Source organism: Apostichopus japonicus, chromosome 9, assembly GCF_037975245.1.
Source record: "Apostichopus japonicus isolate 1M-3 chromosome 9, ASM3797524v1, whole genome shotgun sequence".
Lineage (NCBI taxonomy): Eukaryota > Metazoa > Echinodermata > Holothuroidea > Aspidochirotida > Stichopodidae > Apostichopus > Apostichopus japonicus.
In genome coordinates, this window is record NC_092569.1 from 23,016,900 (window position 1) to 23,037,247 (window position 20,348).

Below are 20,348 nucleotides of genomic sequence, written 5' to 3' on the forward strand. Positions count from 1 at the left end.
GACTGATCTGATTGCCTTTGTCTCTGATTATACCATTTAATCCCGAAAGCAGGCCATTACGTAGCGATCAACCGTATAATTAGGGCGTAACGGTTTTCATGGTAGCTGTTCACCGTCTACGTATAACGTTAAAATAAGAATGTTGGGCCCATGACGTTAAATGGTGCGACGGCGTTGCATCCACAGTCCCTCTCTCTCTCTCTTTCAGCCGATTTGAAGTAGAATTACTACGGAATCTTTAAACATGTATGTACATCACCAACAATATTTGATTGATAACAATTCTGTCCATACGAACCAGCAATTATATGACGGTAAGGATAATACGTCAGTTTTATGTATCTCTTTCTTCATTTATAATAGTTGTTCTAGGTTATTGGATATTGCTTGAAAATATTAAGGGAAAAGCAACCATAGATTATTTAAACTAGTATTTTCTTTTCGTTGTAGTAATTGGCATCCATAAATGAACACAACGCTATGGTATTTCAGAGAGATCCGAGTCATATTTCACTGGTATAGGTGCTGGAAAGAGCGGGTGGGTTGCTGTCGGTGACAAATATAGACAGAAGAGCCTTTCTTATAATCTTTCTACACTCTAAACTTGTTTATTTGATGTTTTCTAACAATTGTTTTTTTATATTTATAAAGACCGCACTTGTTTCCTTTTTATTTTTGAATGTTTTTGTTGATTTTATCTCAAGTTTTACTTTAATCCTTCCTATTTAGAAATTACTTGAAATGTATTCAGGAAAATGAAAGTAGAGGGAAACTCCACGGTTTTCAGCGCGAAAACAAAACTTCATTTAATAAAATGTTTTGCCAGTTTTACATTATCCATTTGTTATGTTATTTCGAAATCAAGGTAATTTAGATATTTCCTTGTGTTCTTATATTAGTCATCTCGTCTGGCTTGTAGTTTTGCCCTCTTTACGAATTATCCACAGGGTCGAAAATGGTGCGACACTCTCTTTCCAGTACTGTGAAAGAAAAACTAAGGATCCAATGTTTACAAAAGGGCCGACAAAGGACCACTTTCCATAGATCAAAGTGTACCTTTTGTCACTTTGAAAATAACGTGTTTGACATTGTTGTAATCTTAAAGATGAACCCCGCAAGTTCTTTGAATAAACAACAAGACTCCATTATCTAATGTTGAATACCAGGGATGTGAAGACGGAATACATAGGCCACTGTCATCCCGTGCCCCCCCCCCACCTCCCCACCTATGCCCTCCAATTTCTGTGAAATTCTTGAAGATGACACTCTCCTTTGAATTTGTAAGTCTCAAGGGGATTCATGTCGGAATATCACTCATATGTGTTATATTTCAAATACAGTAGTACGCTTTAAATATGTGCTGGGGTTCGTGGGGATGATCAGGTGGTTATCGCACTTAACTAGGAATTCGGAGAACGATAATTTCTAGAGTCGGGACAATCAAGCAGATGACAAAATGAACAATCACTACATCATATTCTTACATGGAGATGAGTTAGAAAGAATGAAAGTTATGCAGATTAATGGTAAGTTAGTGAGTCTGGTTGAATACGTACCTTTGGCAAACATCTAATTAAAGGAGTCTCCCAGAACCCTGGTTATATATGATCAACTTCGTGTGCATGTAAACGCTTCTTTCATTTTAGTAAGCAAATGTATCATCTAATTGTGTCAATGTTAAGATATTGATTCATGAATAAGAGGGCAATTATTCTGGTGATTTCGGTTGGTTGTGTTCTTTCTGCATAAACTATTGCGCTTTACTCTGGCAGTAGAACTGTTCTCTCAAACATATTACATAAACAACCCAGAAAGTAAATCGAAACGTATAAGATATCGTTCATAGTTAGGCGATGTCATAACATTGTCACTTGTGTTTATTCAATATAATCGCAACTTTTGGAAAGGAATATTACTGGTCAGTAAACTGATGTATTTTTTTAATATATTTTATTTGCATCACTTCTTAGTATTCTCAGTGACATCATTACTAATAACATTTAAGAAAAATCGAATTCAATACCATTTTGGAAAACTTTGAACAAATTATCGAATGCCATCGAGTTTCCTGTGATTGTTGTACCCCTCTTAAATTGTTTTTCCGTCGTTTGATAGTTTGCCTTGGATTGCATTGGAAGGCTAAGTAGTGTCTCTTTCCTTCACCTCCATCTTTTAAATATGCAAACTTCCACTAGCTTCGATATGTACTTCCTTGTTTAATATATGCTATTATATCGCCAACCGTTTCCTGTCCTTGTTACCTTGAAGACTTCAAATCCACTACTTTGATCATTGACTTGGCCGTATTTTCATTGTTGTTGCTGTTATACCGCAATCAGAACCGTGAAGATTCGTCCAGAAGATACCGCGGTTATCGTTGTATGAGTAGTCACCATTCAGACTGGAGTAGCCACAGGAATAGAAAGTTGTCGCATAGACCGGGTTTTTGTTTCGGCATTTTCTATAACGGTAATTACCACTACAGCCATCACAATTATAACATTTATAATGATAATAATAATTATAATAATAATTATAACAGTAATAATAATAATAATGATAACAACAATAATAATAATAATAACAACAATAACAGTCAGAGTACTCGTATCCACCAGTAGCCACGCGGTTGCTGAATGAGTAGCAGTTGCTGGTAGAGCCCGTGCTACTATCGTCTGCATACCACCAGCCACCTCGGTGTTTTTCTGCGCAGTCGAAGGTACTCGATCCATCGTTGTCTTGATCGTGCGTACTAAACCGATGCCCTGAATTTGCTCCCATAGCATTGTTACCTGGAAGGAAATTAGCAAATACTGAATGAAGGTATTTTCTTGTAAAATACGAAGTTTTTTTTCCTTTTTATATATACTGGACATTATTAAGTCACTTTAGGTTCGTTTGCTATAGTTGCCGGTTATAATTGCGTTTGTTATTTTGTTCGTTTAAGTTGGGCTTACGTTATATTTTTTTGTGGTTTCATATACGAGTTCTAAATTATCGTAAGTTTACAATATTGAACAAAGGAGTCAAGTTTGCGAATTTAACTGGAGCGGTTCCAATTCTGTCAATTCGTCTGGGACCTCATTTGAAAACATCGTTAATTATGAAAATATATTTCTTAATGTCAATATTGTATTTATATTATTATTTATTTCCCTTCGACAAATATTAAATAATATAATATAATAATATAGTTGTGAGTGACAGATAATATAGTTGTGAGTGACAGATTAACAGAAATGTAAACGGTGCATTTGTTGAAGTGTTCACATTCGGCATTTTGTAAAATGTATAGTTTTGACTGTTCAATATATGCTAGGTGTTCAAATAAGAGTGAAAGAATTAAAGTGTTTGATTGTATCATTCATGTCATTATCTTCTCTCGTGATAACGTCTTATATTTCATACTGACGGATTAATTTAATATGATATCAACAAACTAATAGTTTACCATATGATTAAACATTTCTAACGATAAGAAATACGGCAAGAAATGCTCTTTAAGAATGTAACACGTAAAATTCGTCTCGACTGATCTCTTAAAAAATGTCCGAATTATTTGATACTTTTGTTGTTATTATTGTAATATCATTGGCCTTTCAATCAATGTAATGAAAAAATATTGCATGGTCAAATGAAACTTAATTTTCTTTTGTTTGAAAATGATAAAGTCGTTTTTTAAAGAAACTAATTTAATTCACTGTTTAATAACATATTTCAATCACAAAGTAAGCTAAAATGCTGCAGCAGTTCTTAGGTTTCCAGAATGGTTATAATTTCTTTACGTTTTAAGCCCGACAAGGTCTGGGTGAAATTGCGAGAAAGCAGACGCTACTAACTATATAATAGTTGTTGATATGATATATCATGATGTTACAACAATATATCATTTTACCAACACGTGCTAAAGTGCAAAGAAAATTATACAATGAGCAATACGCACGGGACTCTAAACTCGACGTCTAATACAGTTCTACATTGGTATCAACACTAGATTTATAACCTGACCTGAGAATATGTAAGATTACAAATCCTAGAGTGTGATTATGACTACAGGTACTAGAATGATATTACGTAATAACTACAAGTCTGCGTATAATTGACATTAAGCACAATACATACCAGCATTTCCATCGTAGTCACCCAATGATAATTGGTATTTGTCTCCCTCGTTACTGATACTGAAAGATGAATATCGGCTGTGGTATGTTGATCCTTCCGTGTTTGTCTTTTCTATTAGAAGTTCGTAGTTTGTGTTTGTTTGTTTTGTCAAACTGTATATTTTGTCGTTGCCAATCCAATGGTCTCCTGTGAGAATTCCAAAACCGTTTTTGTACTCATTCCAGTTTTGATAAAAGTTGACGGAGCTACTTGTACGTCGTTGCAAAATCTAGAATGAGAATCAAAGAGTTTATCGGTTGGAGGTGAGTAATATATGAAAGATCTCATTTGTACTACATTAATTTAAGTAAATTAACTGGTGAAGGTTAACATCCGATTGGAGTTAAGCGATAGGAAGATGGATCAATTTAATCAAATAATTTATTTATTTAATTAAAATGTTAGTGAACGAAGTCCTGTTATATGCGAAAATAAACAGTTAACATGGTAAAGTTTTTTTTTTTCAATAGTTAAAACTTACTGTCCAACCACCACTAGACATTTCACAATAAACTTCAAAACCAGAACTTCCAGCGGGATAAATGGTATATGCTCCGTTATTTGTTCTGTTTGCTGCGTACAGATCAGAACAATCTATCGGTCCACTACGGGTACATGTGAGACCATCGCCTTCTAACCATTCGTTACAGTAACATCTACGGACATCATTCCGCTCCTCGCAGGTTGCGTCTGCGCTACAACTGTAACTCTCACTTGTCAAGTTGTTACTGTTGCAAGTTATCCGTAAGGAACAGTCAGAATTAATGTATGATTCACCTTCCTGGGAATGATAAATGTTAAACGACATATTTCAGTGAAAGTAAAATCAATATTTATTTGGTACAACGCTTGATAACGCTCTTGGAGTAAAACTGAATTTCTACTATTAAATGGTCGTGAGCGTTTTATATATGTTAGGTAAAGTTCATCATTCTGGGTGTAATTGTTTTGGATGCCTTGTATTTTGCTAGGTCTCAATTAGAAGACTTTTGCAAGAACAGGTAAAACCGAAATAGAAGTGAAAATCTATATCATCAATAATCATGAGAATTAATAACATATAAAATAAAAAGTAAGGTCAATCAATTGAAATCCAAGATTTTATGTTTAAGTGTACTTTTCATGTTATATATTAAGACTTGTGAACGGCATCAAATAAACTTACTGCTAATACGACGCCTTCTTTTTCGACGTAACAGCCACATTGCTCTTGAGGTATGCAGTTGTCTCCAAGCACCATGTGGTTTTCTGGACAAAGACATCTCTCTGGATCCGCTGGATTCGGTATGACACAATCATTCGGATTCTCACAAGTTCTTTCACATGTATTGTCATAATTATCCTTGTTGGATGAGCACCAGGTAATGGGTAAATCTGCGGAAATTAATTCCACAACCAGTTAATCCTAGCTTGAAGTGTTAACTCGCTGTTGTGACATTACGTTATTAGATCATCGTGTTACCAACGTAATGCTCTGGCCGCTCAGAAGATTTGCTGATTGTTAACATAGGATTAAATATAAGCGGGATTTTTTATAATTAAATTAAGGCTCATTCAACTTATTCTTATTTATGTCACACATGCAAAATAATATGACAATTTCAAGTATTCGACTATGGGAATCTATAAATATTGTTGTGTATCATAATCATTTCCTCCATTGGAACTTTTCTTTCTGCATTCTTTAATTTTCGTTTTGACTACAAAAGTATGGAGAAAATCATTTAAAAAAAAGTCTAACCTGTTATTCCTTCGACAACACCAAGACTTGTTATAGAATAATTCCCCCATTCATCGGCAATGCGAAAGTTGTCGTATGTCAAGGAATATGACTGGCCTGCATAATTCTCTAGCTCGATGAGCAGCTGGTACCTCTTTTGGTTTATCAAGTGAGCTAACTTTTCATTACCAATCAGAAATTCACTGCCTAAGAAACCAATTCCGTTTTTGTATTCGTCCCAGGTTCGATTAAAACCGATGGATCCATCAAGACGTCGTTGTATGACCTGAAGAATTCAAAAGATAGGTAGACAACTAACGGATATACGTTGCATTATCTTATGAACTAAACCGTATAGCCAATACGTGCGGCTCACATCAAGTACGAATAGGATAGAACACATTTGTGATATTGTGTTGTATATTATGTTTATACATATTTAGAACACTACTATAGGTGTGCACAGAAAACAAGTTCTCTAATCGTACGAAAAGTCAATGTAATTACACTGAGTAGTTTTGTTTTGATATTCGGCTTCAAATAAACATACCTCGTACAAGGTATATCACCAAACACAATGTAAAACTAAAATGGACTGAAAATGCCAATGTGTCCTATAAAGTGTGTCTCGGAGGGTAATGTATGTGATTGTAAGTGTTCGCGTCTTGAAATAGTTTACTTACTGTCCAACCTCCAGATGTAGTGTTTTGATCACAATATGTCTGAAATGGTTCCGGATACTGGTCAGGTTTAATCAGGTATACACCGGATTTGGCGTTGGTAGAAGAGCATTGGTTAAGTACTTCATGACAATCCCTTGGATACTCCGGAGTTTGGAATAGAAAATACTGCAAGTCTAGCACCAAAATATTGTAAAGAAGAAGAAGATCGTAAAACTGTTGCAGGTACAGTTCCATATGTTAAGAATTATTTCAAGAGAAATATAATATATGGCTACATTGCAATAGATTTGTTTTAACTACACAGTAAACATGACGTGGTAACTACCATGAACCATAAAAAAGGTATTCAAACATTTTCGGCTAATATTCATAGAGGCTAATATAAGCAAGTATATTTTATTTGAAAAGAAAATCTGACGCAAAGAACTACCGTGAATCTGTGACGACATGGTCACAGAAGCAAACATGATTAGTAATAGCTTTCCTCGACAAGAGGGTATGATTTGGACCTATTTTCAGCTTACAACAATCTAAGGTTTATCAACACTGAACTGGGATTTGAAAGTGCCAAATTATTGAACAAGCCTACAGTATACAAAGTCTAAACAAAGTGCGTGTTTTGTCCCTTCTGTTACTGTTACTTGCCATTTAGCCTCTGAAGAAGATCCTTCTAGGATCGAAACGTCAGGCCAACTTACTTTGCACAAATTACTAACAAATATGAATAAATATAATCTGAACTATTTTTATTGCTTGAAATAAATATTGACTAATGACTTGTATTTCTTTCAGTTTTATTATCGCTGAGTATCTATAATTTACCCCAATCAGCGCTAAAACTACTTCAATACACAGTGCAAGGAAATTATTGAGAATTGTAAATTATTATTTATCTTACAAATTGAAATAGGAGAAAGTACCACATATGAAGTACATCTAGATGGTTCTTTTCTATATTAAACTTTTTCCAAATTATGATTTAGATAACAAATTTATGTTAATTGGTTAGCTTTCGGAAGTTTATATTAACCGTTACCCTTACAGAACGAAAACTTACTTGAATCGTTGACTCTTGTGCTTGACGATATCTGAGGTAACAAAAAATTAAGGAAATGTACGATTAAGCAAAGTACATTCTGAAGAAACAATATCGAGTGAAGAAGGTTGTACGAAGGTCAATGTATCACAAAAAACAGGCCATACGCCTATCTATTACACCTTCATTTTAACATATACTATCATTTTAAGTTTAAATATACAAAATAGAATTGAATAGCCTCTTAAAATACAATCTGATTTCGCTTTTGATTCAAATAAATGAACTATTTCCAACTTGACAATTATTATTGAAAAAGATGATAAGAACGGAAAGAAAATTTCACATTCCAAAATCTAAGCAGTAATAGAATGTTTCGCAATCTTAATATTTCTTTAACATTGATTTTACTGCTTATAAGCATAGCTTATATAAAAGTAGGTTTTATTGAATAGCTTTAATTGTTTCAAAATATGATTATATGTCTGTTTGCATGTCTTCTAATACTTCTTATTTATCATTACTATACATAAAACAATCATAAGTCACCATACACTAACTTAATTAAACGATCATAACTACGATAAGCAGATGAAAGTAATAATTTCCTGTGCATTATGCTAATTGAAATGTAAATGACATATTATATGAGAAAACGAAAAAAAACCTACAATATATAATTGAAAGAAAATTAAAAGTACAAACATCAGCATTATCCTAGTGGTGTTCGTATAGTAAGTTAAGTGCAATTATCTATAGCGGGAAACTTGATATATTATGCTAATGAAGTACTTATACACTGGGACAACGTGCAATTTACCCTCAAAAGCTTGAAAATAGCCAAGTTTTGAAAATATGCCCAAAAATAGAGCAACCACAATTGAAAATTCATCCGTTGTGAAGAAGAGTATTGTTTGTTTCAATACGTACAAGCCACTTGATTGACTTGGACAAGCATCAACAACACAATATATCTTTTTGTCTTCAACATCACAAAACACGTATACGTTTTACGCCCCAGCTACTGAAGCTAATTGTCAACATTCGTTCGCCTGAAAGCTACAACTGTTGCAACAACTTTTTGCGACAACAACGTTTTGCTCATAGAAAATATGTCGATATTTTTAGAAATATTGTACTCAGAACGTATGCAATAACTAAGGCTTTCAATGTACACACATTAAGCAGAGTTATCTGTAACCTACAAAAACATTGAAAAAGTAATATTTTATAATTTTATAAATAAAAAAAACAAGTTTAAGATCGGAGTAGAAAATATTTGGGCAAAGTGTAACACATGTATGACGATTCACGCTCAATCAAAATAACCTCATGTATAATAAAAAAGACAAGTTAGCGTATCCATAACGAAAACTGTTTTGATTACCCTTTGTCTACATCAGCAAAAGCGGATACTCTTTTGGCAACTTTACGTGTACTGTATCTATTTAAGACAGAACACCATTCTTGAAAGCCCCACAACATCCCCGTGAACCCAGCTCCCATGAAAACACATCCTTGTTTATAACAAAACGTGCATGAATATTTGTTTTTTACCTTTCGTTGGCGTAATTCTCTGAGGTATCCTAAATCAAGGATAACACATAATATCATAACGACACATATTTTTCTTTTCTTCCCTTGATATAAAAGGAAGTGTCATTTGACGCCTGTACGCAAAGCTTTGTATGAAAGAAAGTAAGATACTACATTGAAGGAGGAAATAATTCAGATATATTGCATAAAATGCCTGATCCGTCTAATTCAGTAAAACATCACATTTATCCTATTGAATATAACACATTAGAATTAGTTAGTATTTTATTTGTTCATTGGTTCACGACAACTCTTACCTGGTTTACACGTGCTGAGATCATCCGATAACTCGTTAATTAAGTATGTTGGGAGAAAGAAGCTAATGATATACCAGTCGTGCAAAAATTCTTCTCTAAAACGATATTTTTGTCAAAGTATTTATTATAAAATCTAAGTGTTAGAGTAAACGATATCTGTTAACTTTAAAGGAAATGATAGGTAACTGTTCAACAACCACATCAAATTTCAAATATAACTTCTTGTAAAACAATCTATAGATTTTCTGTCAAGTTATATCCATTTTGAAAATTCTTGGCAATCAACATCATCTGGATTCCCTCAAAACAACAGGATTTTGAATAATAGCCGTTCTTGTCTACGTGATCACGTGTTGTATGGTAACATTTTCCATATTTTTTTAAATTATAGACTTTGCAAGGAAGAAACAAGGAAATGATTGATACAAGCCTGTCTTGTCGACAACGTGGCAAAAAAAGCTCTGAATCATAAATTATAACCTTTCTACAGTGTTGTTCTTTTAAAAAACAGAATCAGGAAATTTAAAACGGAAACGCAAAGCGTGAAGGCATACGAATTTATTCATTGTTTTGTCTGGGATGATTGAGTAATGTTAATAAACAAGTCTGTTTACTATTTTCCTTTATCTTGACATTGGTTTGGTACAATTAAAAAAAAAAAATCTTGGAAAGAATCTTTTTTTATTATTGTGGGTTAGTCGACGATCTTTCTGATGTTATAGGCAAAATTTCAAAACTAACAACGTTTCACAGTGACTTTTTTGTATTATACTTTATTCTCAATTTCTTATCACTTTTCATAACATTTAGGTTAACATTTTCGTACTTTATTTTTAGTTTTAAAGCGGTGTTTCGTGCAAACTTGTTACAAACATGTTGGCTATTGGAATAACTATATTTAGTTGATGATTATTACATTGGTAGCGTCAAAATCATCCATATGATAAACGCACATGACCGAATCGAAAATATTATTAACAGATGCATGTGTAATACAATACAATGACCGCCAGAAGGAAATAAGACATTGGAGAACAATCAGTGTTACCTTAACCCGGAAAATCGTAAGGGAAACAATTAAAATTAAGAGGTTGATACATTTTAAGAAGGAGTATTAAGATTGACATTGCTTGGTCATGAAAAAAAAAGTTTCAAGACAAAATACAGAATTATTAAGATAAACATTTTGTACATCAAACTATTATAAACGATGTTTCAGTATTGAGCTAGTACAAAAAATGGGTTACTTTGCTTACAAATATTGGTTGCCTAATTACCTGTATCAAATATAAGGTGTGTTGGGGATGTTTGGCAAATAATTGTTGATCCTTGTAAGATACATTCGTTTCCTCTTGTGTATTTGCATGATGAACTGATCAATATTTATTCGTTCGTAGGCCTACGTGCCTGTTTTGAATAGTGTATTACATAAATGCGTCTATTCTGTTATGTTTTACAGATACCTGCACAGAGGACAAATTTGAAAGTTGTTGTCAGATATACATATATTGTAATACTTAACATATTAACACTTTTGAGAACGAGAATTTGAAAGTGCTTGGAATTCTCTAATTTTGAATTGATCTAGTACTGTTTTTGTAGTGTAAACTTGGTTGTTAAATATTGCAAACATAAACTGTTACAATACTGAGGTTTTCTTAGCTCGTTTTGTAAAAAAAAGAAAACATTTAAGCTACACTGCGTAAAGCTGCCATTTTTATGTACACGAAAAACCCATCATTACATTATGTTCACATATTAAACGTCTGTTTATTAGGAATTATGCTTCTTTCAAATATTAAATCCAACAGATTGATAATATCAGTATAAAGTTGTAAATATAGCAAGTTGGATATTAAACTGATTCAAAAGTTTATTTATCATTTCTGTATGCATATTTATTCTTTAAAAAATCAAAAGCTAAAATTGATCTATTTTTTCATACTAGTTGGGCAGTCATTTTGACGGAGAGATATATTTTGTATCCGGAAAATATGAAAATTTTTATAAATCGACAGAACAAATTGTCATCGTGAAGGAATAACTTCACAAGTTGTTTAATGATATTGTTACTTGTTCTATACATTTTTATTTTAAGCTTCATGCGATATTTTCTTTGATTAACAAATTATTGGTTAACAAGTTAACCATAAAGTCATTTTTCCTAGCGTAGGTTAATGGATACTTAATCATATGTAGCGTTTTGAAACCCATATGCTCTCGTTACAAGACCGTTTAGGTTTCTTGTGAAACAATTTATAGAGTTTGTGTAAATTTATATCCATTTTGAAAATTCTTGGCAGTAAAACCTCGTCTAGACTCAATAACAACAACACGATTTTGAAAAATAGCCGTTCTTGTCTACGTGATCACGTGTTGTATGGTAAAGTGTTCAATAGTTTTAATGAAAGACTTTGCATGAAGAAACGAGGATATGATGGCTTCAAGCCTGTGTTGTCGACAACGTGGGAAAATAGTTCTGAATCATAAATGACAACATTTCTACAGTTTTGTTCTTTTAAAAAACAGAATCAGGAACTTTACAACGGAAACACACAGCGAGGAGATATATACATTTATTTATGTTTTTGTCTGGGATGATTGAGAAAAGTTAATGAACAAGTCTGTGTTGCTGTTCTACTTTTTCGTGACATTGTTTTGGTAAAACTTAAAAAAAAAAACTTTCTTAGCATGAATCTTTCTTTCTTATTGTCGGTTAGTAGACGCACTTTCTGATGCTACCGTCACAATTTCAAAACTAAAAACTTTTCACATTGATTATTTTTATTTATACTTTATTTCCTATCACTTTTCATAACATTTAGTCTATAATTGTCGTACTCTATTTGTATTCTTAACGGAAAGTTTCGTGCAAAATTCTTACATGTATGTCGACTATTTAAATATTCACATTTAGTTGATGATTATTACATTGACATGCGTTAAAAATCATTCCCATGGTTAACGCACATGACCGAATCAAATACATTTTTAACAGATACATGTGTAATACGATGCTATGACCGCCAGAGGGAAAACAAATCATTGGAGAACATACAGTGTTACTTTAACCCGCAAAATAGTAAGGGGAACGATTGAAATTAGGAGGTTAATACGTTTTAAGAAGGAATATTATGATTTATATTATACATATATTTACATTGCTTGGTTATGAAAAAAAAAGTTTCACTATGAGCTACATAATTATTAAGATAAACTTTTGTACACTAATAGAGACGATGTTTCAGTATAATGCTAGTATAAAACGGTGATACTTGGCTTTTAAATATTGATTGCCAAATTACCTAAATCAAATATAAGGTGTTCTGGAGATGTTTGACAAATAAAATAGTTGTTGATCATTTTAAGATACATTCTATTTCCTCTTGGGTATTTTTTATGATGAACTGATCAATATATATTCGTACGTACTTGCCTGTATTGAAGAGTATGTTACATTAATGCGTTAATTGTGTCATGATTTACAGATACCTGCCCAGCGAGCAAATATCCAAGTTGTTGTCAGTTATAAATTGTATTACTAAACATATTAACAATTTCGTGATAAGCCAATTTTAAAGTGTTTTGAATGCTCTTCGATGAACTGTTACAATACTGAGGTTTTCTTAGCTCGTTTAAAAAAACAATAATTAATTTGCGTAAAGCTGATATTTTTATGTACACGAAAACCTATCAATACTTTAGTTTTGACATATTAAACTTCTGTGTATAAGAAATTATTTTTTGCGGAATACTAAATCCAACATATTGATCATATCAGTATAACGTTGTAAAAATAGCAATTTAGTAATTAAACTTATTTAGAACTTTAATTATCATTTCCGCATGCATATTTGTTCTTTTAGAAAATCAAAAGCTGAACTTTATTTATTTTATCATACTAGTTCGGCAGTAAGTTTGACGGAGAGATAAATGTTGTATTCGTAAAATATGAATTATTTTATGAATTGATGGAACAAATTGTCATCGTGAAGGAATAACTTCTCAAGTCCTTTCTTGACATTGTTACTTGTTTTATACCTTCGCATTTTAAATTTCATCCGATATTTTCTTTGATAAACAAATGATTAGTTCACAAGTTAATCATAACGTTATATTTCTTAGCAAAGGATAATGGACATTCAATCATATGTAGGGTTTTGAAACCCTGATGCCCTCGTTACAAGACCGGCTGTGCACTCAATATGGACGAGAAACTTGTTGTATTATAAACAGAATTAAGCGAATTTGAGATATATATAAGTGATAACATTTAGACATTTTTTTGTATATATGTTTCAAAGTTCTTCTCCAAAGATATTCGTCTTGATTTTTAATAGTTAAGCCTCTAAAAAGACATGTCAAAGAGAGATGTTCTGCCTAGTAAAATTCTGTTGTAGATTTTCTTTTTACGCGTTTGTTTGATTCTCAAAAAATCAATGATGTAATTCATAATTATTAGGTATCAACTAATGATACAGGATTGACAGTACGAATAGTGGGGCTATCAGCAGAAAATATAAGGGCAATATAATAAATGCAATAAAGTAATAAATAGAGATAATTGTGTGCAGAATAATGCTCGATAACGCACAACATTTACAAAAAAAAACATATCTCAATTTCAAAAAAGTTACAGTTGAATAGAGCCGATAGCTCACCAATCGTAATATTCTCTACAAATACTCGAGGTAACAAGTCAGCGCAGATAGACCGTTGTTATATTTTATATGTAGAAAGAAGTGCAGGAATTTGTTAATTTGAAGTTGATGAAATACTGAGTACCAAATTGTAAATCAGTGAAAAAAATTATACAAGTAAAACAAATCTATTCAATTTTACTTTGAAGAAATTAATTTCATTTTATTAATATTTTAGAGACTTACCCGAAAACCATTTGAGTTTAAAAGCAGCAACACCGCAAAGACGAAAAAACATTTGCTTCGAAGTTCTGCCATTGATCCAAAACGAAATAGAGAAAAAAAAGGTGCACAAAATAAAGGAGATACTTGCTGACCTTCTGAGACAGTGACAGAAGTAATGAACGTGAAATCGTTACACAAGGAGGCACCTTCATACGTACGGATGTCCAATTGCACCACGTTATATATCAGTCGGTCATATTTAAGATCCATAATTTATGTTATGCAATCTAGTATGTCCCATATCGACATCTGTATTTAATGTAAGTGTCATTATTATTACAGGATAAATATGTGCTTTGTCCACTTAGAAGCTCTTTTATCTCGAATCGTTAGTTAGAATTTAAAACTCGCGATTTTACCACAAGGAAAGGATAAGAATGGTTGTTTACATCCCACACAATAAATGTCAAATTATCTGTATATTGACCGTTACTGAATTAAATGACTAGATTGTCATTGTTTTAAGCTTGCCACATATCTTTACGAATTAACAAATATTAAGTCGAATGTGGAAGGCAAATGATAAGCACTAAGAACCGTGTTTGTCCGTCGTTTACTGATATGGGACATCATGCATGCAAAAGACGTTCTCAACGTATTAACATACTTTAACACCAAATCGCTTGGAATAGTGAGATATCGATATCAAACAGCACCTTTCGGATATTAGACGAATCACAGGAATAGTTATTTCTGCTGGCCTATCACGGAATAGAGTATTTCTATTTAACGATGTGGTTTTGTTCTTATTTACTGGGGTGTTAAAAATTATCAATAATTTGGTTAAAACAACAACGATAATATTGTTTTTCCACCCGATATTCATGGCTCGTACATTAACTACTATTCATGTCTTGTAACAAATGTTTTTAACACAAAGTAGTTATTACTGATAATTATTTATAAACGGTTGTGGGACATAACTGTAGTTGCTGTGCCAACCATTGGGTGCGAGTTCTTTAACACGCGGTTAGAAAATGAAGTCGTATCTAGTCGTTTTATGCTATCAGTAAGCCTATGGGTATACCGGAACATTGCATTTCTTCGTTCTCGGAATGACGAATTGGCGTAGTTTAAAGAGAGTTGTGGACTCTAATCAAACGGTACAGTACCTACTTTACTTCAAACACATATATAGTAGAGTAACTACTAATGCCACGTGTAACACATGTTACTACTGTTCAAGTCCCACAACCGTGCATCATTAATCGTTACTTTGTGTTCGTAACACGGTAAACATGTGTTACAGGTGGCACCAGTACTTAATGTGCTAATTATGAGTATCGGCTGGTTTTTCACATATTATTATATTATTTGTTACAATATCACTCATGCAGTAAACTGTTGGAATGATGCAATTCACTTTAAATGATCATAGCCAGGAACTACCCATTTCATACGCATGATTTCAAAGTACCTTAACTGCTTTAACGTTACACAATCATTTACAAGGTAATGCCTTCTATTTTCCTTGCTGGTATGTACAAGCTACTATATGATAAACAACGTGGCTGGCAACTTACGATACATAACGGAATCCGATGGACGTATAAATCGTATGATATCACGTGATTGAGCCACGTAGCACTGTTCCACGTGTTCGATATGATGACATCACAAGGAAATACATCTTGAATTATGACGTATCGTGGGTGGATTCTTTACTACAATGATACACAGACAAATTGTCAGACGTTATTATCTGTGCCAAGAAATCGGAGTCTATACTTCTTGTGTTAATTCACTTGCATACCCCCTTCCTCACATAACCTTGTGTAGGTATATCACCTAGTTGTAATTACAGGATTGTATTCGGAACGTGGTGAGAGAGGATGAGAGTGAAGTATTATATAAGCCTAATAAAAGAGATCACATTACATTTTACTGTGTCAGACAAAATGTTTGACACTCAGTTAAAATGTTTACTGGTAGTAAGATACAACCAAATGGTTGTACTCGCATATATGCCGTGAGTTACACTGCATGGTATCGATGGGTGTATAGTACATGATGATTTGGTCAAAATTGTACAAACATATGTCTTTATTATCTCTAATTGTAATACTACAACAAGTAAGAAGGCGCTGTTAACGACATGTTGGAGTAGAGCTATCACCTCATACTTATTATTAATGATAAGCGTTCATTCAAACACATTTCTATCATTATTTAAGTTAATTCGCCAATTATAACTCATTGTCGGAATATTATTAAATTTCTCTCGTGATCTTTATGATTTTCTCCCATTCCGTCTAGGTTTTTGTACAAAGTAGCCAATGAAAGTCCTTACCATTATTGTTGCTGAAAAACTTCTCGATCTATATAAATAAATACCATTCCAAAGACGTTTAGAATATTTCTACCTGCTTATGTTTGTGTTATGACGCACCCTCTAACACAACAAAAATCACTTTGAATTACTGGTAGCAATTTGGTAACACATTATACGGCGTCCCATACTGCTAGCTATTCCTGTAATCGGACATATCGATTTTCACCGAAAATAGGATATACAAATAAATATTCATGGATATTTGACAATTACCAATCACATATATGTGAATAAAGATGTTTTGATTTCAAGTGTTGTATACGCCACCTTTGTTTATATAATAAAATTGTACAGTGATGTGTTGGATTGGGATACATTAGGAATATGGGATATTTGAAATGGTTCTGTTAAAGTTAAAAAACAAAACACAATTTGAAGAGCCCCCTGTAATCGATTCCTGAGGGTATATGGATCGGAGAAGAACCTTCACATCATATACTCTATGAAATATTTATTTGTGGAATTGATAAACGATTATCCAAAGACATTTTTCCACCTATATTTTGGCAATATCTGTCATATATATTTCAATCATTTTCAATCAATTAGTTAACATTGTCGGAACGTTGTTTACGTTGTTATAAATTTTCTTTCGTGCGATGATGCGTGAGGGATAAGAGGTATTGAAAATGGCTATGGTAAAGTGTTAAAAATATTCCCATAAAGGTTCATCAGCTCATTAATTGATATGGAAATACGACCAGTGTAAATGTGAATCTGTCAGAAAATCCTCAACGTTTTTGAAGTAGAATTAATATTAGAATATAATGAAACCGCTTCACTGAGGACCGATAACATTATGTATAATGACTTTTAATAGTATTCAGTATATCGGTATTCAGCACAGGCGTAGGAGGCGGGGGTTGCGGGCTGCTCCCCCCCCCCCGACCAAATATTTTTGTGAAAATTCGGGCAATATTCTGATAATTTTTCGGGCCCCCCTCCTCGAAATCAAATTGGGCTCCTACGTCTATGGTATTCAGAAATGTGATAGGACGGTAATTTTTAAGGCATTTAGAATCCTTTCCAGCTTTTAAAATAAGAGTAACAGTACCTCTTGACTGATATTTCGACAAAGTTCCATTGAGGTAACTATGGTTAAAATCGTCTAATAAAGTTTGACCCATCACTGGCCAAAATTTGTTATAAAAGTTAACAGACAGACCACCACAGACTGGGGCTTTGTCATTTACCAACGAGAAAAGGTATTGTTTACATTCATTCAGGGGAAGAGCATGTTCAGATAATTCAGAATCTTCTACAATAAGAGATTTGTATGGAAGATTTCCAAGGAAGCTCTTGCAATGCTAGTGATCGCACTTTTATAAAGAGAGGAATAACACCTTTTCATTTATTTCAATATCTCGTGTTTTTGCAGTCAAAACACAGCCGTTATTCTTCTGAAGTTTCCGAATGGAACTATTGGTTTTAAGCCAAAAAAGTACTTGGTATTTTTCTCCTCCTCCTTGTTAACCCATCTAGACCTAAATCTAACTATTGTGCCTTATAGCTTCTAATTATAAAATCCTAGAAGCTCTTGAAGTAGAGGCTCAAGTTGTGAGCGGATAACAGTGGTGTCGGAAATAAACAGCTGCTGTTCTTTAGTAGAAATCTTTGAAAAAAGCATAACTTTCTTCTGACTGCGCATTTTGGCCTTGGTTTTAGCGAAAACCGTACTATTTCTTTTAATACACTATTTAAAGTACTCCCATCGTAAAGATGGGTTCGGAAATACAATGTTGGAGAAGTTTTCACTAATATGGTCATAAATGAGGGTAACAAAATTATGATCATTTAGAAGATCATTTTTGAAATTCTAGTAGCCGTGGCCTCTGTTTCAGAATAAATAAGCTTGGATTAACCATAGAATCGTCGGACTGGATACCGGGAGATAAGGTAATGCCATGTTTACAATACTAGAAGTTCCTTAAAAGAAGAAAGAAATCTAACCTACAATGAATGCCAGAAGTTACGTTACAACTCCATGTAAACTTTTCCACAACGGATTTCTTTCTCTCCACACGTCAATGTGATCTAGATACACATCAATGCAATACAATCATAACGTACCTTACAGTTATTATTTTGCTGACCACTGATTTTGTCTAGTTGGAATTTGAATTAGAATCTCCCCCCCAAAAAAAATGGAATCGCCCTAAAAAGAATTTGCTTTTTCGGCGATCTCTGTAAAGAAATATTGGGTGTCCATGCATGATGCATATATAGCAATTAACGTGAGAAAAATGTTGTGAATCAAGATATCAATAATAACGTATTTACCGCACTGATGGATTTCTTTCTTGATAACAGTAAAATCTACGTTTGGCTTGAATAAACTCCCCCACCCCCCGACCACAAGTACTAAATTTTTTTTTTCTAACTTTAATACGCTTTGAGCCTTTGTTTAGTTAACTGTTTTCTTAGAGTTGTCATTTTTGTAATGCTTTTATTTGATGTTCTCAATCTTCGCAAGGTGAGACATGGCGAGAAAATTTCCCATATTTGCTACATTTTAACGAAGCGCATCATCAACAAAACTGTGCTTATCATGAGTCTGGACCGACAAAGGTTGGTGGGGATGTTCTAGTGTTTATCGCACTTGAGTAGGAATTTGTTGAACGGTCGTTAATGTATTTCTGAAAAGCAGATGGCAAGGTCAACAAATGCTACATTATATTCTTACGTGTTCGATAGAGTTAGTGAGAAAGAAGCCAATACAGATTAATGACAACGTCAGTGACTCTGGTGGAGTAGTAAGTTTTGTCAAATAATGTCGGCCAGAACGTTGGTTGTATATGATCGTGTGATTGTAAACGCTTCTTTAGCATATGAAAAGCTAAAGCATGACCTTATTATTTCACTGTTAGGTGGTTTCGGTAGGTTGTTTTCTTTCTGAATATAACAGAACGTTTTAATCTGGTGTATAGACAGTAAAACCGATTCTTCAAACATAATAATTCAACAGAACAGAACACATCTAAATGTATAAGACGTTCCAAGGCGATGTCATAAAATTGCAATATATGAAAACAATATTACAAGTCAACATACTGATGCCAAGCTTAAATTTATTTTATTTTGCGTCATTGTACATTATTCTCAGTGATTTAAGATAATATTTAAATAAAAACATTTTGAATAAATGCATTAATCGAAAAAGTGACAAAGTATGAGAGTATCAGACGGCATCGAGCTCCATGCAGTGCTAACTATTCCCCTGGTAAGTTGATGCACCGTCAATTATATTTTTCCCCATAACATATTATAACATTGGAAGTCTACAGATGATCACCTTTGCATAGACCTGTCTCATGTTAAGGATAATGTACATGATATGTAATGACTATACAAGGCTGTTCGACTAATTGCTGTCTTTTTTTTCACTTTGGTTTTCTTATTCTATTAATCTTCGACAAAACGTTATTTAACATATGTTGTAATTTTTTCGATCCGTGTTACCTTAAATATTTCTAATATACTACATTGATATTTTCCCCAATAACATAATATAACATTGGAAGTCTACAGATGCTCCCCTTTGCATAAACCTGTCACATGTTAAGGATAATGTACATGATATGTAATGACTATACAAGACTGTTTGACTTATTGCTGTCTTTTTTTTCACTTTGGTTTTC

General features: G+C 33.2%; 2 protein-coding genes across 2 annotated transcripts in view; one reads left to right on the forward strand and one right to left on the reverse strand.

The window, feature by feature from the left end:
- Positions 1-20,348, forward strand: part of LOC139974004 (uncharacterized) — a 222,187-nt gene that overhangs the window by 101,089 nt on the left and 100,750 nt on the right. The gene's annotated exons all lie outside the window — the stretch shown is intronic.
- On the reverse strand, positions 1,818-14,495 carry LOC139974000 (uncharacterized). The gene is made up of 8 exons (XM_071980912.1): positions 14,340-14,495; positions 7,622-7,652; positions 6,565-6,737; positions 5,903-6,167; positions 5,327-5,535; positions 4,643-4,942; positions 4,123-4,390; positions 1,818-2,792 (listed from the first exon to the last, which is right to left on the reverse strand). The coding sequence occupies exons 1-8, from the start codon at positions 14,409-14,411 to the stop codon at positions 2,290-2,292; spliced, it is 1,821 nt and encodes a 606-aa protein (XP_071837013.1). The 5' UTR covers positions 14,412-14,495; the 3' UTR covers positions 1,818-2,289.